General features: G+C 46.5%; 1 protein-coding gene across 3 annotated transcripts in view; it reads left to right on the forward strand.

The window, feature by feature from the left end:
- Window positions 1-24,845, forward strand: part of TNNI3K (TNNI3 interacting kinase) — a 217,588-nt gene that overhangs the window by 136,779 nt on the left and 55,964 nt on the right. For 2 of the 3 annotated variants that reach the window (XM_073544789.1, XM_073544790.1), the window contains exon 22: window positions 9,076-9,185. The exons of the other annotated variant lie outside the window; for it this stretch is intronic. In XM_073544789.1, the coding sequence (XP_073400890.1) occupies window positions 9,076-9,185 (110 nt within the window). The remainder of the gene's footprint in view (window positions 1-9,075; window positions 9,186-24,845) is intronic. 3 annotated transcript variants of the gene reach the window in all.

A 24,845-nucleotide genomic window follows, 5' to 3' on the forward strand; every position in this document is an offset into this window, starting at 1 on the left:
ACCGGCATGGGTAGTGTAGCGCCGGCGTCCCCCCGTCAGGGATGCTGACTAACTCCCTGCCGCGGCCCATGTCCCGCTCCTCCTCTGCCGCTGCCCCAGGTACGTGCACAGCGCGCAGATCCAGTGTGCCAGTCCATTCTCTATGTCTACAACAATCAATGGAGCTGGCAAAATAAAAGTAACTAACTTCTATGAATATTTGTTCTAGTTCTGAGGCTTGTAGTGACTCTGTGTTCTGTAGTAATGATGGCATCATATATTCATAGGCATCTGGAGACGAAGATGGCATCTGGCTCTCCGTGGTTGACTGTAGATAGTTATTTTTGATCTTGCAGTATTTGGGTAGGGGGGGGACAAGAATTCAAGAATTTGTTTTTGTTGGAGATTTTCATTTTGCGTTAATATTTTTTAATTCCCCCATGAGAACGGTGGTAGCTGCTTAATGAGAACGAGTCGTCAAGTCAAAAGTGGCCCCATTGTGCTCTTATTTTATTCCCACCGTTCCCGTGAGTGTTCCACTTTTTGTTTTTTTTAAAAATCCGATATACGGTTCCAGAGATAAGGTCCTTTGTCAATGATTTCTTTTTTATGGTCTATCCTCAGGGGCGGTGCTCACAGGATAATTATGCAGAAGAGCCTAAAGACACGCCCCTGAGATTCTTGTGAGCCTTGAGAAAGGCCATAATAAATAGCACTAAAACAAAAAGAGCTGTATTTCTGGAACCGTATGGCGGATTTATAAAAAAAACAAACTGGAATACTCAGGGTAATGGCTGGAATGAAATAGGAACAAAATGTGGACGTTTTAGACCAGGTGGAGGTCGTTCTTAAGTAACAATTTTTAAAAACATTAACGGGCACGGAGCCAATAGGACCACTAAAGCTTTTCTATAACAGTACCGTGACCCTTTGTCTCGCGCAGTGCTACTCACCCCTCTATCCCGCGTCAGTATTATGCTTACTACCGGCAGTATACATTATCCGCCATGATACCTTCTCTTTGATGTGAATTTTATGTCTGTAATAAATGTTTCATTTTACAATCCATCAGATCCGTCCCGGCGAGGTCACGGTGAACTTGTAATGGGCCCTTGCTGGGAATCACTCACGGACAAATAGCGTGGGGGCAATTAAGAGGGAGTGTGCGGTGTATCTTACATCTGGCTAATTAGCATCCCGGTCTGATGACAGCTATCGATGGGGCCGCTATATTTATACCCTACTAATTTGGGTGCCGTAATTGGAAGCTTTTAGCGAGCCTTATTTTTGCATTGATGGATTTGGTGCTTTAATGGAACATTATTAATACATCTTCCATTTGTATGGGAATTTATACAAAAAAAAATTGCAAAAAGAAAAGATCAAAAAGTCCCTTTATTTATAGCCATTGTGTATCATGGACATAACGCCTCCGTCAGTCCTCGGGTGCAATGTGATGTACAAGGTTTGTTGCTATTGTACCTTTACCCATGCGTCTTGCTGCCTTTATTCAGATATTCGCTCACTTTATACTTTACAGTCACCTCTTTGGAAAGATATAAACACCATCCATGCGATACATTTATTTTTTTTATTTTTTTTACTTAAATGCTTGTAGATTGGGCTAAAAATCAGTTTTATTATTGGGTTTCATTAAAGATGTTGCACTACTTTACTTTTGTAGACTCAGCGATGAGCTGTTTATTGTTGGCTGCTGAATGAGTTTACAGTGAAACCGTCAGCGAGCTAATTTTGACAGGGAGACCGTAATTCTCATCTCTTTTTTTTGAATGCTTCCATCTGTCTGACTTATCATCACAGACCACACCTGATGTTGAGCTAAACTTGATGTCGTCATAATTCAGCTTAGAAGAGGGACAAAACAAGACATGAAACACCCCCCAGTCAGAAATAAGCTCACTGCAGCAGAAGCTATAGAAGTAAAATGGTGCAGGCTTTTTTTTTTTTTTTTTTTTTATGAAACCCAGTTGCAAAAAGGAGTATCGGCCCTAAATGCATGCATTAAAATAAAGAACAAGCAAAACATCAAACTGAGTTAGAAATGCCCCACCAGAATGAGCTCACTGACTGATTCTCAGTTAACTCATTTTGCAGCCAGAGATATACAGTTCATAATAGAGTATACAGAAAGGAAATAATGCAATCTTCTAAATGAAACTATTTATCTTTTATTCGCTTCAGTGATGAACTGTACATTGTCAGTGAGCTCCATTTGTTGGAGCGTTTCTAACTCTGATCTGTATTTTTTATGTTTACTATTTCACGTAAATGCATGTATTTTGGGCTGACACTCCTTTTTGCAATTGGGTTACTTTAAATAAAATAAGCACCACTTTCCTTCTGTAGCCCCTGTTGCTGGCTTCAGAATGAGTTAACTACAAATCCGTCAGTGAGCTTCTTTCTTTTTTTTTTTCCCAAAATCATATTTATTGAAATTTTACATAGTTAAACAGGAAAACACATCAATTCCGCAAACAGTGCAGAGTAGATGAATAATACATCAAGTAAACAGACATACAAACGTAGGAGGCAAGGAACAAGGGGGGAAGGGGATAGGTACACCTAAGTATACGACTGTAAATTACTTAGATCAAAGGTCTTAACAGAAACTGATCTGCTAAAGTGCAGGTTCCAGAATATCAATATGGCATATAAGCTAGACACATAGCAGGGTTCCTCGGGGGCAGGGAATATCAGACCCTGAATCGAAGTAGCACAAGCATCATCACGGTGGAGAGCCGGCTACCAAGCCACGGTTCCCAAATCTGGGACTTTTTCTTTTTAGATGACGCAGATAACACCAGAGCCCTTTCATATTGGCAATGAAGGTTCATCCTGTCAATCACAAATTGTATGGTCGGAGCGCCGGCCACTCTCCGTTTGGATGCTACTGCCAGTCTAGCGGCTATAAACAAATGTGAGAGCGCTCCTCTCAACACATGCGGGATCTCACAGATATGCAATAAAACCATACTGGGTTGTAAGGCCATCCGGATCCCAGTTACCTCAGCTATCACGTCCTCTAGGCTAGCCCAAAAATGTAGTAATTTCGGGCACGACCACCACATGTGGCTAAGTGTCCCCAACATACCGAAGCCTCTCCAACACAATGGGGAGCACTGAGGGCCAAAGTGAGCAACTTTAACTGGGAATAGTACCAGCGTAAGTGGACTTTTTTCAATTGTTCCAGATGGTTTAAACAAGAGGAAACTCTCCGAACCTTTAACACCGCCTCCCGCCACCCATCAGGCGCTAGGGTGACCGGCAAGTCATCCTCCCATTCCTCTGGCTCAGGATCATTCAGGGCTCTATACAAGATAGATACATTGTGAGGTCCGGGCACCAGGAAGAGGCATTTACTCTACGGTCTAGGTTAGAATTAAAGAAGTACGACGGTGGTGTAGTGTGTATAAGATGTCTTAGTTGCAAAAACTGATCAAATCTATGTCGAATATCTGGGTGTTTTGCAACTAGGCGGTCAAACGGCGTAATCGCTGTGCCGTCACACAGCTGATGAAGTGATTTTACCCCAGCCAGTACCCATGGCTGTAAATCTATATACGGGATATGTAATTCTAGCGCCTTCAGTGAAGTGAGCGTCTTTCTGACTGGGTGTTTCTAATCTGTGTTTTTTTTTTTTTGAGCTCTTGTCACCTGATTTATGGCAACATCAAGTTTAGCTTGAGACAAATGTGATTGGTGGTCATGAATCAGGACAGAAGAGTTATAATAAAGTTACAAGCTCACTGACAGGTTCTCTGTTAACTCGTTCTGCAGCCAGCAATAGACTGTGTAGTAGAGGTTGCTGTAGAAGGCAAACGCTGTGAAATGTTTATTGAAGCCCAATTGCAAAAATAATTTTTAGCCCAAAATACATGGGTTAATGTAAAAAATATTTATGTTCTCAATGGTATCCATAAAATCCGTATCCTCTAAGGAGCAGGAATGCGTTGTAACCGCTGCTGCCGCAACACGGCTTCTGTAGAGGGAGAAGTCAAGCAACCAACACCGCCTGCCTGCCGGAGCCCCTGAGGTGGCCTTGGTCGGCTCTACGCTCGGGATCCCTATGTTGAGCCCCTGAGGAGGCCTCAGTCAGCTCTACACCCGGGATCCATACGGTGAGCCCCTGAGGAGGCCTCAGTCAGCTCTACACTCGGGATCCATACGGTGAGCCCCTGAGGAGGCCTCGGTCAGCTCTATGCTCGGGATCCATACGGTGAGCCCGGAGGAGGCCTCGGTCAGCTCTATGCTCGGGATCCATACGGTGAGCCCCTGAGGTGGCCTCGGTTGGCTCTATACTCAGGATCCCTGCGGTGAGCCCCTGAGGTGGCCTCGGTTGGCTCTACGCTCAGGATCCCTATGGTGAGCCCCTGAGGTTGCCTCGGTCGGCTTTATGCTCGGGATCCCTACGGTGAGCCCCTGAGGTGGCCTCGGTCAGCTCTACACTCAGGATCCCTACGGTGAGCCCCTGAGGTGGCCTCGGTCGGCTCTATACTCAGGATCCCTGCGGTGAGCCCCTGAGGTGGCCTCGGTTGGCTCTACGCTCAGGATCCCTATGGTGAGCCCCTGAGGTTGCCTCGGTCGGCTTTATGCTCGGGATCCCTACGGTGAGCCCCTGAGGTGGCCTCGGTCAGCTCTACACTCAGGATCCCTACGGTGAGCCCCTGAGGAGGCCTCAGTCAGCTCTACACTCGGGATCCATACGGTGAGCCCCTGAGGAGGCCTCGGTCAGCTCTATGCTCGGGATCCATACGGTGAGCCCGGAGGAGGCCTCGGTCAGCTCTATGCTCGGGATCCATACGGTGAGCCCCTGAGGTGGCCTCGGTTGGCTCTATACTCAGGATCCCTACGGTGAGCCCCTGAGGTGGCCTCGGTTGGCTCTACGCTCAGGATCCCTATGGTGAGCCCCTGAGGTTGCCTCGGTCGGCTTTATGCTCGGGATCCCTACGGTGAGCCCCTGAGGTGGCCTGGGTCGGCTCTACGCTCAGGATCCCTACGGTGAGCCCCTGAGGTGGCCTCGGTCGGCTCTACGCTCAGGATCCCTACGGTGAGCCCCTGAGGTGGCCTCGGTCGGCTCTTCGCTAGGGATCCCTACGGTGAGCCCCTGAGGAGGTCTCGGTTGGCTCTACACTCAGGATCCCTACGGTGAGCCCCTGAGGTGGCCTCGGTCGGCTCTTCACTCAGGATCCCTACGGTGAGCCCCTGAGGAGGCCTCGGTCGGCTCTACACTCAGGATCCCTACGGTGAGCCCCTCTAGTGGCCTCGGTCGGCTCTATGCTCGGGATCCCTACGGTGAGCCCCTGAAGAGGCCTCGGTCGGCTCTATGCTCGGGATCCCTACGGTGAGCCCCTGAAGAGGCCTCGGTCGTCTCTACGCTCGGGATCTCTAGGGTTCTTGGTGTATGAGAACTAATCTTCAGCTAGGTAATAATTTTGGAAGATGATTTAATGTAACTGCTTAGAGTGGGGCATTTTAAAGATGGGCTAATTTAAAGGGATTTTCCAGTTTGAAAATGTTTTGCAGCCATTTTCAATTAAAGGGGGTCGTCCGAGGTTAGTAAAGTTTGGTTTGGCTGCGTGGTGTTACCGCTCGGCTCCATAGGAGTCAATGGTGTAGATCCGAGGAGCACAATCCCTGACTGTGATCAGTGCTGGGTATTCCCATCCCGGGATACGGGGGCCGTGCTGCTTCTGGGGCCTCGTTATCGGCCGCTCTCTGTTCTCCTTGCAGCCGTCGTGCACGTTTTTTGCCTCCTAATAGATGCAAACGAGGAGTCGTTAGCAATTTTCTCTGCATAGTTAATTTTAGTGCAAAGGAGACGACGGATAACTTAGTCGTGATTGAGTTAATTAAAAGCAGAATGGTGCCATCTTAAAGGGAAGTCTGCCCTATTGAATTAGTTCCTCCCACCAGGTCTGTGTCCTGGCTAGGGAATATTACAGGGGTTATCGGGCGCCGTCCGGCACCACTCCCTGTTACATCCGAAGTAAGCGGCGCTAATGAAATAAGTAATTCCCTTTGAATTTGACAAAAAATGTGAACTTTCCAGAATTGTTACTTTTTTTGCGATTCGATTCAATTTGGTCAATTCCAATAAAAATAGCGGCTGCCATTATGCTGGATCTATATGACAGGGAAGGGGTTAAATAAAAAATCTAATATTCGTTCGTCCCTGATCCTCGCTGTTCCTTCCCCGCACAGTCCTCTGATGATTTTCCTGGTGCCTGCTGTGCTCTTCCAGATGCCGACTAGTTACTTAATCATTACCCAAGACGCCCAGGAATTGTATCATTAAACTTACATCTTTAAATAACCATCATCCAGTTACTACCCTAGACCACCAGGGACATTACCTTTAATGCATTTACTACCATAGACTATAAACATTACCCATTAATGCATTTACTAACCGAAACCACCAGAGACATTATTACCCAGCTACTACCCTAGACCACCATGGATGTAACATTACACAGTTATTACCAAAGACCACCAAGACCATCAGCGTTAATGCATTTACTACCCTTAACTATAACCAATACCTAGATACTATGTAAGACCACCAGGGCAGTTATTATTAATGCAGTTACTACTCCACATCACCAGGAACATAACTATTATCCAGTTATTACTCTAGACCACCAGGGACTTTATTATTAATGTATTTCCTACCCACTAGGACCATTACTGTTACCAAGCCACTGTCCTAAATCACCAGGAACCTTATAATTAGTCCATTTACTTTTCTTGACCACCGCAGCCATTACCATTAATGCGTTTACTACCCCCAGCCAGCCAGGGACCTTATTCTTGATCACTTTAGCAGCACCACGTCACCTGTGTAGGCTCCACACCAGATGCCAAAACATATTTAGACTCCAGACCAGACTTAAAAATAATTTCAGACCCCTGACCAGAACTTTACATTATTTCAGATGTCAAACCAAATCCCTAAATTATTTGAGACTCCAGACCGGATCCCCTGAATGTGTACAGACCCCAAAACGGAGAAATTCAGCGTTATTTGTAAACCCTGTAACTAGTTAAAGGAATTATAGAACCAATGTCTGTTGCGGCTGAGGGGAGGTGTGAGACTTTCTAGACACCTCGTGTGTTCACCACTGTCTGCGAGAGGAGTAAAATCAAAGATTGTCGGCTGCACTCGCAGAGACCCAACCTGCGTCTCCTATAGAAAAAGATGGTAGTAACTGCCTGGTGTGCATTGCAAAAGGGGTATGGGGTCCAGAGGAGGACATGTAAGGTGCTGCCCCGGGGTGTAAGGTATTGTCCCGGGGACTGGGTGTAAGGTGCTGTCCCGGGTGTTGGGTGTAAGGCGTGGGGCCGGGTGTAAGGCGCTGGCCCGTGGGCCGGGTGTAAGGCGCTGGCCCGTGGGCCGGGTGTAAGGCGCTGGCCCGGGGGCCAGGTGTAGGGCGCTGTCCCGGGTGTCGGGTGTAAGGCGCTGGCCCAGGGGCCGGGTGTAAGGCGCTTGCCCGGGGCCCGGGTGTAAGGCGCTGGCCCGAGGGCCAGGTGTAAGGCGCTGGCCCGGGGGCCAGGTGTAAGGTGCTGGCCCGGGGGCCAGGTGTAAGGTGCTGGCCCGGGGGCCAGGTGTAAGGCGCTGTCCCAGGTGTCGGGTGTAAGGCGCTGTCCCGGGGGCCGGGTGTAAGGCGCTGGCCCGGTAGCCGGGTGTAAGGCGCTGTCCCGGGGGCCAGGTGTAGGGCACTGTCCCGGGTGTCGGGTGTAAGGCGCTGGCCCGGGGGCCAGGTGTAAGGCGCTGGCCCGGGGGCCAGGTGTAAGGCGCTGGCCCGGGGGCCGGGTGTAAGGCGCTGTCCCAGGTGTCGGGTGTAAGGCGCTGGCCCGGGGGCCAGGTGTAAGGCGCTGGCCCGGGGGCCGGGTGTAAGGCGCTGTCCCAGGTGTCGGGTGTAAGGCGCTGGCCCGGGGGCCGGGTGTAAGGCGCTGGCCCGGGGGCCGGGTGTAAGGCGCTGGCCCGGGGGCCGGGTGTAAGGCGCTGGCCCGGGGGCCGGGTGTAAGGCGCTGGCCCGGGGGCCAGGTGTAGTGATGTCACCACAGGAAGAGCACACACATGGACGTGGGTCTATCCAGTTGTTTCATGGACACCATACTTACCCATCATAGTCTATGGGGCCGTTCACGTCCATTTTTTTTCCAGCAGCGCAGATGAAAAGTGCCAACACAAGACTATGGGTCCATAAAAACACAGACAACACACGGATGGATCAGTACGGTCCACGAGCTGCACTTATTTCACATTGCAAAGACTAGGAGAAGACTTGGAATTTATTTATCCAAATATGTTAAATACTGGTGACACATGGACCATTTTTCTGCGTGCTTGAAAAATACTGATGTCTGAATGAGGCTTTAGACTGATGGGAGCAGCTCAGCCAACTAAGGGGACAGTGACCACCTCCTATGGGTGCTGCAAAGAAAACCAAAGATCTTCCTGCTGAAGATGCTGGCGCAGCGCTGAACGCGTCACTGGACCATCTACCTCTAATTTTATCCGTTTGTTGTTTCCTCTGATACTTTTGAGTAACAGTGTAATTTATTAATATCCATCATGTTTACAACCCTCATCATCCGCTTTGTTTTCCATCTGGACTCCTCTAACCATTAGTTCCCAAGTCTCAGTATTTCTTTGCATCATGAAGCAACCATGGCCAGGTACGAGGTGCAGCACGGGAGTGTGCAGGTATCAGGCGGCGGCCGCTGTGTGCGCGGAGATCTATGCAAACAATGAATTGGTGAAAGCTAAACTGCAAAAATTGTCCAATTTATGCACTAAGTGTCTCCATTTTCTAAGCTCAGTGTATACGGCAGCCATGCAGCTTAAAATTCATATATTCACTGTTTTCCACATCTCGGCGCACACAGGGGATGCCGGGTTCTCTGGCATGTGTACACTGCAGGCACAGCAGCCGCTCCTGTTCACACCTCGCACTGACAGATCATCTGCTGATCAGATTTGTTCTTTTCTTTCTCTCCGTTTATCTAAATAATTAAAAATTCTCCACGTACATCAGTTCTGACACTTTTCTCTCCGGGGTCTCCCTGCAGCTGCCGCAGCGGCGGACATGGCGTATCATCATATCAGACCACCTATAGGATATTCCATACCCAAGCCGATATCATCGCTGCTGATGAGAGGATGGAACGCCTGCCCCGAAGTGAGTGACTTTCTTCCTTGTTTTAATCGCAACAGTTGTTTCTTCGCACCTAATGTGAGATCAGGCAGGAGAGAATCTCTGCACAAGTCCTATAAGGGCTTTTTACTTCTGCATAGGACTTTCTAAGTTAATAGCAGTGACGTAACTAGAGTCTGATGGGCCCCAGTGCAAGATTTGGATCGGACGCCCCATCCTCATTTTATATATAAATGTATATAATGTCCACCATCCTGGTATTTATGTCCCGGATCCTGATATGAATGCTCCCCATCCTGGTATGTGTCCCCGGTTCTGCCGCTGTTCTTTTATATATAGAAAAAATAAACCATTATACTCATTAGGGGCATACATAAAAGTCATGGGGCCCCACAGCAGAAGCACAGTGCACTCCCTATAGTCCAACATATAGTATAACGCACAACCCATAGTCCTCCCTATGGTATAATGCACCACATAGTCCTCCATACAGTATAATGCACCCCCCATAGTCCTCCATATAGTATAATGCACCCTATAGCCCTCCATGTAGTATAATGCACAGCCCATAGTCCTCCATATAGTATAATGCATCCCCATAGTCCTCCGTACAGCATAATGCACCCCACATAGTCCTTCATAATATAATGCACCCCCCATAGTCTTCCATATAGTATAACACACTCCCCATAGTCCTCCCTATGGTATAATACACCCCATGGTCTTCCATATAGTATAATGCCCCCCTATAGTCCTTCATATAGTATAATGCATCCCATACTCCTCCATATAATATAATGCAGCCCGCATAGTCCTCCATATAGTATAATGCACAACCCATAGTCCTCCATATAGTATAATGCAGTCCATATTCCTCCATGTAGTATAATGCACCCCCCATAGTCCTCCATATAGTATAATGCACAGCCCATAGTCCTCCATATAGTATACTGCACCCCCATAGACTTCCATGTAGTATAATGTACCCCCTGTAGACCTCCATGTAGTATAATGCACCCTCATAGTCCTCCATATATTATAATGCACAGACTATAATCCTCCATATAGTGTAATGCACAGCTCAAAGTAATTCATGTAGTAGTATGACCACCATGTACTCACTGATTTGAAATATTCACCTTCCCTCCACTCTCCCGCCACACTGCGTCCTCTGCTGAAGCCAGCAGCTAAATTCAGCGTACAAGTGACTGGAGTTACATGACGTCCCTGCCATGCTCCCCGGTCACATGCAGGCCGCTGGCTTCTGATTGGCTTTCAGCGTGTATTGCCGCTCACGGATTTGATGAGTCTGTGCATTGTAATACACTTCAGCTGACTGTGCATCCGAGGACTCACATCCAGCTGAAGTATTTCCTGGTATCAGTGGACCCCTCACCTTCCAGGTCCGATCGCAGTGGTCAATGGTGCGACCAAAGTAGTTACGCCCCAGATCAATAGATAAGATGCTCCTGGTTCTGACCTAAAATGTCTAAGCTTTGCCCATACCTTTTATATGTAATTCTTTGTTTTACCTGTGGTGGCGCTGCAGGAATATCAAACACTTACTGCCAGATTACCTGCTGATCGTTGCTGATTGCTGGGGATCTTATCAGCAGGACGATGAGCAGGTGCAGAAAACTTTTGTATCTGGTTTCTCTGTTAATTGCTGCCTCCATTTTACAAAAACTGAAATTTAAATAAATAAGCTAATTAGGAGCTCGGTGCACTGTGGGTGTGGCCAAGAGGATCTGTGAGCTCAGTGCACTGTGGGTGTGGCCAAAAGGATCTGGGCACTGCTCCACCCTCACTGATGATTGGCAGCGCTGGCTTTCTTTGCAGACCGAAGCCAAAGCTGTCAATCACCAGTGAGGAAGGCAAGGATTTGCTAAACCAGTGGGTGGAATGGTGCACTGAGCCTCTTGGCCACGCCCAGGGTGCACTTAGCTCCTAATTAGCATATGCAATTTAAACTTCAGTTTCTGCAAAATGGAGACAAGGATCAGATAAATAAAGATGTGATTTTTATAGCGTTTCTATCCCCTACAAGTCTGTTGCTTAGTGTACACTGTCAGCTTGGGCCAAATGACTTTCTTCAGTGTCATGCCTGCTGAGACTTTTAGTTCCTCAGCAGCCAGTGAGTGATACCCTGATTTAGGAGCTGGGTGTCCTCTGTAGGATGAGCGGAGTTGGCATCCCTGTGATGAGGATCTTGTCTGTTGGGTGATGGCCGCTCCCCGAGTTTCCGTCACTCGTCTCCGCATCATTTTGGAGATCGGCACTGGATTTTCTTCTTTGTTGTAATTTATGCACCACAATTAACCTATTTGTGACATTGATAACAAGGCACAGCCACACAAATAAAATCATCTTTAAGCAGCAGATAAGGATTGCTTTCTTGTGTCTTTGTGTCTGGAGTGATTGCTTTTTGCAAAAAGAAAAAAAAGAAAAATGATTAATAATAAGAGATGAAATGTCTCCACCTAGTGGTCATCTGGTGAATTTATTCATCACTTTTCATCATTTATCATTTTTTGAGAATAAAATATGCGAAATATAAAAAAATCAGACGTTTTTGTTTTTATTAATAATCGCTGCTGACTTCTCCTTTAATTGACCATATTTATCAATGAACTGAACATGCGGTATAATCCGAAATAAGCCGCTAAACCTAAAAATGCCGGTTATAGGAAGAGCTGTGTCTGCCAGGTATATATGTGTTTCTGGAAACTCTGGAGATAAATTATAGTAACAGTGATGACGAGATGGCTGATAACTGGGAAAAATAACTGCATGGCAAATGTAATTAATATGCACTTAAGGTTTAGTGTCCCTTTAAGAGCGACTCCAGCTTAAAGGGATTGTCCTGTTTATCCGTTTTTACTTGACAAAGGCCTTCCTCCTTCTTCTCTGTATTCCTTGTGCCTGGACCCAGCACCGCGCCCACTGTTCTCATGACATTTTGACGTGACGTCATCAGTGGATTATATTATAGCAAACGTTTGGGGAAACCCCTTTAATTCTTAGGGAGGTATTCTCTGTTCATATGGTGTCAGTACAAAGGTATGCTCCAGAAAATATGGTCCCGGTAAGTAGGTAGCGTTCATACCTATGGTGTCAGTACAGAGGTAGTATCTGTACATATGGTGCTGGTAGGGAGGTATTCTCTGTTCATATGGTGTCAGTACAAAGGTATGCTCCAGAAAATATGGTCCGGGTAAGTAGGTAGCGTTCATACCTATGGTGTCAGTACAGAGGTTGTCTCTGTACATATGGTGCTCGTAGGGAGGTACTCTCTGTAAATATGGTGTCAGTACAAAGGTATGCTCCAGAAAATATGGTCCCGGTAAGTAGGTAGCGTTCATACCTATGGTGTCAGTACAGAGGTAGTATCTGTACATATGGTGCTGGTAGGGAGGTATTCTCTGTTCATATGGTGTCAGTACAAAGGTATGCTCCAGAAAATATGGTCCGGGTAAGTAGGTAGCGTTCATACCTATGGTGTCAGTACAGAGGTTGTCTCTGTACATATGGTGCTGGTATAGAGGTAGTATCTTTACATATGGTCTCCATACATATAGTGCTGGCAGAGCCTAAGGCTAGTTTCACACTTGCTTTTTTTTGCAGCGCGTTTTTCCCGCAAAAAAACGCATTGAAAAAACGCATACATAAGCATACAACTGCTGTGTTTTTTTCAAGCATTTTTATGAGCATGCATGAAAAAAACGCAGCGTTTTTATGCGTTTGTATGCGTTTTTAGTGCGTTTTTACCGCGTTTGCGTTTTTTTACAACATTTTTAGGTGGCCCCTCACACTACCCAAACCATGACTTTACTAGCCCTAACCCTGACCCTAACCCTAACCCTAGCCCTGACCCTAACCCTAACCCTGACCCTAACCCTTAACCAAATCATACTTAACCCTAACCCAAACCCTAAACCCTAACTAACCCTAACCCTGACCCTAACCCTAACCCTAACCCTAACCCTGACCCTAACCCTAACCCTAACCCTGACCCTAACCCTTAACAAAACCATACTTGACCCTAACCCTAACCCTGACCCTAACCCTACCCCTAACCCTAACCCTGACCCTAACCCTTAACAAAACCATACTTAACCCTAATCCTGACCCTAACCCTGACCCTAATCCTTAACAAAACCATACTTAACCCTAACCCTGACCCTAACCCTAACCCTGACCCTAACCCTAACCCTGACCCTAACCCTTAACAAAACCATACTTAACCCTAATCCTGACCCTAACCCTGACCCTAATCCTTAACAAAACCATACTTAACCCTAACCCTGACCCTAACCCTGACCCTAACCCTAACCCTGACCCTAACCCTTAACAAAACCATACTTAACCCTAATCCTGACCCTAACCCTGACCCTAACCCTTAACCAAACCATACTTAACCCTAACCCTGACCCAAACCCCAACCCTAACCCTGACCCTAACCCTAACCCTAAACCCCCTTAACTAACCCTAACTCTAACCCAAACCCCTAAATTCCATGGTTACAAAAAAAAACGCATATGCAAAAAAACGCATACATGAGCATGCCAGTGCGCACATATGCGCATCCATAGGCTATAATGGCCATTTTTAGCGCAAAACGTGCGCATATGTGCGCATGCGCTTTTTTGCAGGGCCAAAAAATGCAACATGCTGCGTCTGGAAAATACCAACGCACACCCCAAAAAAACGCAGCGCATGAAAATCGCATACATGCGCTTACCAGCGCGCAGGTATGCGCACCCATGTTAAATATAGGGGAAAAAACGCATGCGCAGGTATGCGTTTTTTTCCAGCGCTAAAAAACGCAAATGTGAAACCAGCCTTACCGCAGTACGCTGGGGCTGTCTGGCTCTGTACTAGTATTTTAGATAAATATTGGAATGACAGCGCAATAAGGTCTTATCCGGATTACAAAGGAAGAGTAAAACGGGATTTGCTCATCTGGGGGGTTGTGAAGAAAGTCATTATTAGCTGATTCACCAAACTGATAGTAAGAAAACTTGGAGATGAAAGTGGGTATAAAACCCGGGCTGCTGAGGATCCAATATGCCATAGGGAAACTGCTGCGGTTTTATTTGTGAACACGTTTCGAGGTGACCATACCTCTTCATCAGGAACACAACAATGAAAGCGATCACCGTGGTTTGTCCTGATGAAGTGGTATGATCACCTCGAGGCGCGCCGACAAAGCCGCATCCATACCGCAGATGTTTCCCTATGGCATATTGGATCCTCGGCAGCACAGATTTTATACCCACGGCGTACAGGTTGTGTACACGGGACCAGGACGAATCCTTCAGCCTCAGTTCAGGTTCTCCTATATGGGGCCACCTGTTACCACTTTGGTCCAGCAGATGATCTCCAGTCCTGCTGCTGCGCCGCTGATCCATCCCTGAAGCTATTTGTACAATCGTGCACCCTCAGTCCATGTATCGCTGCTTAAAGTGGTTCTCTGCCTCAGGCATTATTAGATGGTTCCCCCCGGTAAGCTGATCACAAAGTTTTCCTTGATGGGACCACCAGCGATCGGCTATAAACTGTTGGAAAACTTTGCAATATGGTTCAATTTCCCTGCAGCGCCTCCATAGGGCAAGTGTCCGTTCATATCAGTGGGTTATCTGTGTAATGCAGGACAGGACGGGTCCTCCAGAGAGAGAGGCTCTCCTGGTAACTGCCCCCTACTTTGGCCAAGAGATGAGGATGCCGAGGACCCCTCTATTTACTCACATTCCCCACAATCCCACTAGGAAACTTTGCCTTTTATTCATTTACCAAAACATCTTTTAGGGTTGTTCTAATGTTCTTTCTTCAGGATCCCAGTGGTGGTGATCTACTAAAGATACTAGTGACATGGTCGCACCGCTGGTCCGTGCTGTGCCCTCTCTAATGCTGCGGGCAGAGGCAGCTTGGTCTGTCAATCATCGGACGAGCGCTGGGGTCCTAAATAGTGATGAGCGACCGTACTCTGACAACATGGATCCGAGCATGCTCGGGTGTTCTCAGAGTATCAGGGATCTGCTCAGATAACATGTCCAAGTCCCTGCAGTTGCATAACAGGCAGTTCCCCGCATGTATTGCGGCTGTCTAACAGCCACAGGAACTCAAACATATCCGAGCACGCCCCAGACACTCAGATAACACCTGAGCATGATCGGATCCATGTTATCCGAGCACGTTCGCGCATCACTAGCCCTAACACTTGAGGGATCCAGCACATCTGGCCAACTTCAGAGCAGCGCTCACAAAATGTACCAAACAGGTTGCATGTGCACTCCTTGACTAGGAAACCGACCACTGTTACTGCAGAAGTGGTCGATAACCGAGGCAACGAGGAGTAGACTATAAAACCAACAATCTATCTATTCTTGAGAGGTCCATGGATTGTTTTTACAAGCACTTTGCAATTTTCATCTCTCAAGAAGTTGAGACAACGCCTGTAACCTAATTATTAGTAACGGAGACTCGTGACGACTTCTTCTCCACTTCTCCAGAATGTTTTTGGATACACTGTAACAGAAGTCATTTGATTTTTTTGCTGGCTGATTTTGGGGCTCCGGTTCCAGGTTTCTCCGGGAGGATCAGGCAGATTTTCTTCTTCTGGCTGCCGATGTCGCTGCTGGAGTGATTTGCCGTCTGCCAGGTTTGGTGTCTCGTGCTGCGTTCGCTCAGATATTTTTGTATGTTGATTGTTTTGTTTAGACTTTCGACGACTATGATGACTTTGGAGCTGTCGGACAGGCTGAGCCGTTTCCTCCCACTCTCCGCCCCGGCTTTGGAGTGATTGTTATTTGCATTATTTTGCCTGTTTGGCGGCGGGGGTAACGCTGATGTATGAGCCACCGGCCCTTCTGAAGCCTCGTTATTTTGTCTCAGAGTTAAAGGGACCTCATTCGTTACAGAAGGCCCGGCTTCTCGCGATGACTGTGACTTGAGGGGCAGGTTCTGTTCCGACTCAACATCTTGAGGATCAGGTTTATGATCCTGGTGTGGTGTCTTCTCCACCTGCTGATTAATGCTACACTGAAGGTCAATGACTCTGCTCAATGGTGGATCATCTCTTCCGGGGATGCTTTGTAAACTTGATGCAGAAAATATTTTTTCATGGTCCACATGATCCGTAACCTTCTCATTTCCTTCGGATTGTTCATGTTCCTTTTCTCGTTCTTCACGATGCCTTGTTTTGTCTGCCTCGGAATCGGCAGGAGAGCTGTCAGGGGCCTCCTCTTTCTCTCTATCTGTGGCTTCATTGATTGTGGTGGTGTTAATTGAATTATCAGGTCCGGGTAAATGACCCACTTCAGGAATTTCATCTTTTCTATTGCCCACTAAATGGCCATTGACCTTATTACCCGGCAATGATGAACCAGCAATATCTATTTCACAGTTAATGTTATTTCCACATGACAGAGAGCCTGTTCCTCCAGAATTACCGGTGACATTTGACGGCGTTGGATCAGGCACATTTCCGCAGAGAGCACTGGCGTTATCTCGACCTTCCAACTGTGCCTGCAGCTCACTTTCTGTTAACTCCTCGTTCTCTCCCCGAAACGTCACATCTTTAAGCTTGCTATGATCCTGACTTTGGTCTGTCGAAAGGTTTCCTTTGGATTTCAAAGACTCGTCAGATTTGATTTCTCGTTTTGAACCTTGATCTTCAACAACAATTGGTGAGGAGCCTTCAACTGTCCCGTTGGGTAGACCTTCAAGACTATGATCCCTTTCTTTAAGCGGTGTCATGACTTCTTTACCAGATGTATCATCCGTATTATCTCGTTTTTCCGCTTTCTCCTTTTTATCAGGAGCATCTTTAGCTTTTGATCTTGGACAATCTTTTGAGACAGTCCCTACCTTCATTAGGTGGTCAACGTGAGATGGTTTATCTTCCACCTGGCTCATCGCCTTTGTCTCGGTAGTAGACGAAGATGAAGTTCTTGGTCTTGATTTCTTCCTGGGTGACTGTGGTGGGAAACTTTTAGGACTTTTTCCTCTTTTGATGGCCTCCATAGTTTGCTGAGGATGGACTCTTACTTTCCGAAATGGATGCAGATTAACTTTCACCCTTAGGTAGTCTTGTTTTTTCCTTGTGTAGATTGTGTTGCCGTTGATGTATACATCTTTGAAGGTATCCACCAAGGTGCCAGTGTAGCTCATCTGTCTGGCTTCATAATCCTTGTGATTTATAGTCAGTAGATACTTGCTCCCGAAATGCGGGCGGCATATCTGTTCCTGCCGTGATTGAGGTATGTTTGCCGCCATGTCTGACTTGTGCTGAACGTGTGGTATATAAAAACCAACACTCTTCGGAATATTCACTTTCTGTATCCTTGCTGACAGCAGCACGCTGTCATTATTCAAAAAACCATTTTCTTCAGTGACGCGAGTTTGAATTTTCTGTTCCTCAAATTTTACATTTTGTGTCTCCGGTTCAGTTATTTGTCTTCTGGGTTCCTCTAATTTATCACATCCCATGTATTTACAGATAAGGCCATTGTCTGTCTGCGAAGAAATATCTTTTCTCTCATTCAGGAGAACGCTGGGGCCACCTCTTTGTGATCGATGGGCGCACAGCGGCGGCCTCGCAGCGTGCATCTTCATTTCCACCGATCCTTTTGTTGTTAAACGACTCATGACATCAGCACTTTGCTTGTAAGGACCCATATTTCTCTGTGATGTCTCCGGAAACTTGGAGCACGGATTCGCTTTGGAAACGGTATCGGGTCTGAGTTTCATCATATCAGGTTTAAGGTGAAAGGATCTTCTTATATTCGTCTCACCTATGGGGGAAAACATGGACGTTAGATGGTGGATAATTAATTACAGGACAGTGCAACATTTCTGTGTAGGTGAGGAAGAATGCTGCAAAATAAGAAGCTGTCAAACATAGAAGTGCTAATAGTTTAACTCTATAGGAATCACTGTGATAGCTGTGTAGGAGACCTAAAACTTGGTGATCAATAGACAAACTCTGCTACAACACTTAGGGTGCAAGACTGAGCACGGCAATAAGACACAAGGCAGTTATACTGCATCAGCAAGGTCTCTCCCAAAGATTTTAAGACATGCTATTTAAGCTCTACTGAAGAAGCACCATGGAATAGGCAACACTGAAGAGTGTAGATGCAGTGGTCGGCCGAGGAACTTAGATACTGATGATGGATTCAATTGGCGTTCACCAGATACTGATTATGGAGGCAATGGGCGGTCACCAGATACTGATGATGGAGGCAATGGGCAGTCACCAGATACTGATGATGAAGGTGATGGGCAATCAACAGATACTGATGATAGATTCAATGGGCGATCACCAGATACTGATGATGGAGGCAATGGGCGGTCACCAGATACTGATGATGGAGGCAATGGGCGGTCACCAGATACTGATGATGGCGGTGATGAGCGGTCACCAGATACTGATGATGGAGGTGAAGGGCTGTCACCAGATACTGATGATGGAGGCAATGGAAGGTCACCAGATACTGATGATGGAGGCAATCATCAGATACTGATGATGGCGGTGATGAGCGGTCACCAGATACTGATGATGGAGGCGACGGGCTGTCACCCGATATTGGTGGAATTTACTTTGTTTCTTCATTCATTTTGTTAATTGTCAAAAATAAAATATTAACATGAAAATCAGGTGACAAAAATTTTCGTTTTTCTATGTTTAACAATTCTCTGTCCATTGTGTGTAATAGTGAATGAATTCACCATATTTGTGATTCTATTTTATGAATTTCTGAGAAATAAGTGAATCAATTCCCCCACTATATTCTACGGTCCAGCGAGTTGAATCAAGGCCAAATCCACCTAGCCATCAGTCTGTATACACCGTAATCATCTCCCTCCATCTTCTTTGCCGTTGATATCTCCCAGAGTAGAGCATCTCGCTGTATTCTGCGCTCACGCAGGTAAAATAGAAGTAAACCCGCGTCGCTGTAATACTGAGGGAAATCGTCTCATTTGCTAATGACATATAATAAAGAAAAGTCTTATTTTATCTACTCTCACGTTCTATGATTTATGCCATAACCGATAGCGCCCCTTTAAGTAGGCGCCCGAGCCATTAATTTGGAGCAATGTGCCTGTCTGTGACAACTGATGCAATTCTGCACACGAGTGTGAAGGAAGAAACTTTGTAGTCCAGAGCTGCGTTTACGATTCTGCAGCCTTCAGAGCAACAATCTTCCAACACTGACTGCACACAGGACAAATAGGATCACAGATGTCATACAATCTAGGACTTTGCTTTTTTTTTTTGTCGGGGGCTGACTGTTGAGGACCCTAGTAAAGAGGTCTATGATCCAAAGCAATGACGTCACAGCTGATTATTTTAATTTTTCCTTCCAGATACAACTTCTGCCAGCGACTAGTAACAACCATTTTTAACTTCTTTCCGTGCGGCTGCAAATCGCGGACTGCGGAGTGACCTGCTGCAATCCATTGTTCCGGCGTGTCCTGCCCTCTGCGCTGCCCTCATTAGGAAAGCTGTTACACTTTACAAGCAATTTAGCAAAGTTTAACCTAACACCTGCGAGACGGAGCGAGTGTATTAAAGAGTATTCTCCCTCGCCTGATAATATCATGATATGGAAACATCGCTGCTCGTCCTCTGCCTGTAAGGGACCGAGACAGACAATAGCGATGCACTCAGGACAGATTTCCGCAGATCCCGGGTGGTTGGTTGTAGGGAGCGGTGACTGCTTGCCTCGCACGGAGTTGTGCCATATTACTGCTGAGTGTATGGGCCTATGCACCGCTCTAGGTGGCACTCCGGCTTCCCGAGCACCGCACATCTAACAAGTGCTTAGAGTGAATGGTGAGGGTCTCAGGACCCAGACCCCCACCCATCTCAGGACTTTCCATGCCGTTATAGATGAAAGAAATCTACTTTTCTTATTTCAAATCCGGATTCTATTGAACCAAATATACAGCACCGTAATCTATTATGTATAAGATCAATTTTGTAGAACTAGGGAGGCTTGAGCTACAGATGGCAGCAATCCCCTGTCTGATAATTAATAATATCTATCTATACAGCTCCAGCATTTACTTCTGTGGTTGTTGAGAATTAACTTGGAGACAGGACTGAGAGGTTGGCATTTGGAGGATGGTAGTGTGATACAGCACTATGGAGAAGATGGATAGGGTGGTAGATGGAAATGAGGAGATGTAGGGTGGTGCAGCACTGTGGAGAGGACAGGTAGGGTGGTAGACAGAGATGAGGAGGAGATGTAGGGTGGTGGAGCACTGTGGAGAGGACAGGTAGGGTGGTAGATGGAAATGAGGAGATGTAGGGTGGTGCGGCACTGTGGAGAGGACAGGTAGGATGGTAGACAGAAATGAGGAGGAGATGTAGGGTGGTGCAGCACTGTGGAGAGGACGGGTAGGATGGTAGACAGAAATGAGGAGGAGATGTAGGGTGGTGCAGCACTGTGGAGAGGACAGGTAGGGTGGTAGACAGAAATGAGGAGGAGATGTAGGGTGGTGCAGCACTGTGGAGAGGACGGGTAGGATGGTAGACAGAAATGAGGAGGAGATGTAGGGTGGTGCAGCACTGTGGAGAGGACAGGTAGGATGGTAGACAGAAATGAGGAGGAGATGTAGGGTGGTGCAGCACTGTGGAGAGGACAGGTAGGGTGGTAGACAGAGATGAGGAGGAGATGTAGGGTGGTGGAGCACTGTGGAGAGGACAGGTAGGGTGGTAGATGGAAATGAGGAGATGTAGGGTGGTGCGGCACTGTGGAGAGGACAGGTAGGATGGTAGACAGAAATGAGGAGGAGATGTAGGGTGGTGCAGCACTGTGGAGAGGACAGGTAGGATGGTAGACAGAAATGAGGAGGAGATGTAGGGTGGTGCAGCACTGTGGAGAGGACAGGTAGGGTGGTAGACAGAGATGAGGAGGAGATGTAGGGTGGTGGAGCACTGTGGAGAGGACAGGTAGGGTGGTAGACAGAAATGAGGAGGAGATGTAGGGTGGTGCAGCACTGTGGAGAGGACAGGTAGGGTGGTAGACAGAGATGAGGAGATGTAGGGTGGTGCAGCACTGTGGAGAGGACAGGTAGGGTGTTAGACAGAGATGAGGAGGAGATGTAGGGTGGTGGAGCACTGTGGAGAGGACAGGTAGAGTGGTAGACAGAGATGAGGAGGAGATGTAGGGTGGTGCAGCACTGTGGAGAGGACAGGTAGAGTGGTAGATGGAAATGAGGAGGAGATGTAGGGTGGTGCAGCACTGTGGAGAGGACAGGTAGGGTGGTAGACAGAGATGAGGAGGATATGTAGGTTGGTGCAGCACTGTGGAGAGGACAGGTAGAGTGGTAGACAGATGAGGAGGAGATGTAGGGTGGTGCAGCACTGTGGAGAGGACAGGTAGGGTGGTAGACGGTGATGAGCAGAAGATGTAGGGTGGTGCAGCACTGTGGAGAGGACAGGTAGAGTAGTAGACAGAGATGAGGAGAAGATGTAGGGTGGTGCAGCACTGTGGAGAGGACAGGTAGAGTAGTAGACAGAGATGGGGAGGAGATGTAGGGTGGTGCAGCACTGTGGAGAGGACAGGTAGAGTAGTAGACAGAGATGGGGAGGAGATGTATGGTGGTGCAGCACTGCGGAGAGACTTGTAGGTGAGAATGATAAATACATATTGTATTTTATAATGAGTGGGTAAGCAGTGCCTGGTACAGGGTGGAGACTTCGGTGTAGCAAATGAAGAGAAAGATCGGCTTGGCTACTGTATTAAGGATACTGTAGATTGCAAATGGAAACATTTGGAGATTAGATGACTGATTGCTAGCAGGTTTTACCAATCAAAACAAAAATGATCAAAAATTAGTTTTGGTTATTTTCTCAATAAGAAAAAGCTAGATTACGGCACCATGGCTGCTGTGCTGCAAGTTCTACCTGCATAGTGATATTGTTTGAGCACTATTTCAGTGTTATGTAATCCCTGAGCAGATAATGGCATTCATACAATGGCATGTAAAAGTTTGGGTACCCCTGGTCAAAATTATTGATATTGTGAACAGCTAAGCAAGTTGAAGATGAAATGATCTCTAAAGGCCATAAAGTTAAAGATGACACATTTCCTTTTAATATATATATATACTTTTTTTTTTTTTTTAAATGACAAAAGGAGAATTGGACGATGCAAAAGTTTGGGCACCCTTGCAGATTTGTGTGTTCAGATAACTGTGACCAAGGTTTCAGACCGTAATTAGCCTATTAGGGTTATGACTTGTTCACAATCATCATTAGGAAAGGCCAGGTGATGCAAATTTCCCAGCTTTATAAAAACCCAGCCTCCTCTAACCTTGTGTCATAAAACAGCAGCCATGGGTTCTTCTAAGCAGCTGCCTAGCACTCTGAAAATGAAAATGGTGGAGGCCCACAAAGCAGGGAGGAGGCTATAAGAAGATAGGAAAGGGTTTTCAAGTTGCCCTTTCCTCAGTATGAAATGTAATTAAGAAATGACTGTTACCAGGAACAGTGGAGGTCAAGATAAGGTCTGGAAGACCAAGCAAAATTTCAGTGAGAGCTACTCATAGGATTAGAAAGGAAAAAGGATCCAGCGATGGGTGGGGATGGCTAAACAATAGCTTTTATTATGAAGTTATAAAAAATGAAAAACGCATATTGTCGGGCAATACACACAATTAGGACGGATCATGAGTAAGATACATGTCGAAACGCGTTCATCTGTCCTAATTGTGTGTATTGCCCGACAATGTGTTTTTCATTTTTTATAACTTCATAATAAAAGTTATTTTTTAGCCAACTTCCGCCCATCGCTGGATCCTTTTCCTTTCTAATCATTATTTCTGCTCAACCTGATCCGTGTGAGGCATCGGCTGGCATCAGAGAGTCTAAACACAGCTAATGGTAAGCTGACTACACCTTTCTTTTTCTCTACTCGTAAGATTGCTAGAGAGGCAAATCAGAACCCCCGCTTGACTGCAAAAAACTTTCAGAAAGATTTATCAGACTCTGGAGTTGTGGTGCATTGTTCTACTGTTCGGAAACACCAGCACAAATATGGCCTTCATGGAAGAGTCATCACAAGAAAACCTCTCCTGCATCCTCACCATCAACTTCAGCGGCAGAAGTATGAAAAAGAACATCTAAACAAGCCTGATGCATTTTGGAAACCATTCATGTGGACCTATTATGGTAAAATAGAACTTTTGGGCCACAATGATCAAAGTTTGAGAACAAAGGGCACAACATCTCATCAACCATTAAGCATGGGGGTGGATTAATCATGCTTTGGGGTTGTGTTGCAGCCAATATCACGGGGAACATTTCATGGGTAGAGGGAAGAATGGATTCAATTAAATTTCAGCAAATTCTTGATGCAAACATAAACCATCTGTAAAAAGCTGAAGGTGAAAAGAGGAAGGAGGATGGCTGCTACACATGGATAATAATCCTAAACACACAGCAAAATCCGCAATAGACGACCTCAAAAGATGAAGGTTTTACAATGGCCCTCACAGTCCCCTGATCTGAACATTATTGATAATCTGTGGCTAGACCCCAAAATAGCAGAGGAAGCAAAACGGCCCAGGAATCTCACAGAACTGGAGGAATTCTCCAAGGAAGAACGGAGGAAAATCCCTCAAACAACAATTAAAAAACTATTGTCTAGCTACAAAAAGTGTTTACAAGCTGTGATACTTGCAAAAGGGGACGCTACTAGGTACTAACCAGGCAGGGTGCACAAACTTTAGTATCATCCCATTTTCCTTTTCGTAATTTTAAAAATATATATATATTATAATTTGTTTTGCCTAAAATAGAAAGGAAATGTGTAATCTTTACCTTTAGGCCTTTTTGAGAGAGTTTAGGGGGTGCCCAAACTTTTACACGCCACTGTACATGAGACCTACTTAGCGATATTGTATTAGCACTATATGGCGGTACGTTATGGGCATCATTCTTATCCTAGTGTTTGGCGCTGTCAGGTCTGTGTCAGTCGGGATGTGGATCACGTGTCATATCCAGAAATAATCTAATTAACCTGTTATTTTCCTACATTTTAGATAATTCCTTGGGAATAATAACTTGTAAATTCATCTTTGTCCATTGACACTAATTTGTGTTTTCTGAACCCCGTCGGTTTAAGAAGAGCGCAGCAGCCGACCTGGATCGTGGCTCTTTTGACGGCCGGATTTCAGTACATAGAGAGAAATATAGAAATCTTAAAGGGTTATGTCTCGGAAAGCTTTACCTTTATTAAATCTTGACAACTCCTGTAAGACTGATGTGTTGATGCCTTCCCGCGGAGCAGCATGCACAAAGTCGTGCGGATTATCGGGAATCCTTTGGATGCTGTTTGAAATGCAGTCGACTTCATTAGTGTCAAACATGGCTGCAGGGGAGGGAGGACGCCACTGCACCAGCCGGCAGTGGAAGCAGAAGTAATACCTTCCTGGCCGGCTGCCTGTGACGCTGCCGCCGCTCACACACTTGCCTGATTTCTGCACATTGCATCCCAGATGTGGTTTACCGTTCCTGGTGGAATCCACAGAGGACATGACATCTCGGAGGTCTTCTGGGGTGAAATCGATTTTACGGACGGGGCCTCGTATTCTTGGGAACTGTTGGGCTCCTTCGCATGAGCATCTTGCTGGACCCCGATCATTCGACTTGTTCAGCTTTAGCGCGCA

Source organism: Dendrobates tinctorius, unplaced genomic scaffold (genome assembly GCF_039654945.1).
Source record: "Dendrobates tinctorius isolate UK_male_01 unplaced genomic scaffold, ASM3965494v1 ptg000138l, whole genome shotgun sequence".
Lineage (NCBI taxonomy): Eukaryota > Metazoa > Chordata > Amphibia > Anura > Dendrobatidae > Dendrobates > Dendrobates tinctorius.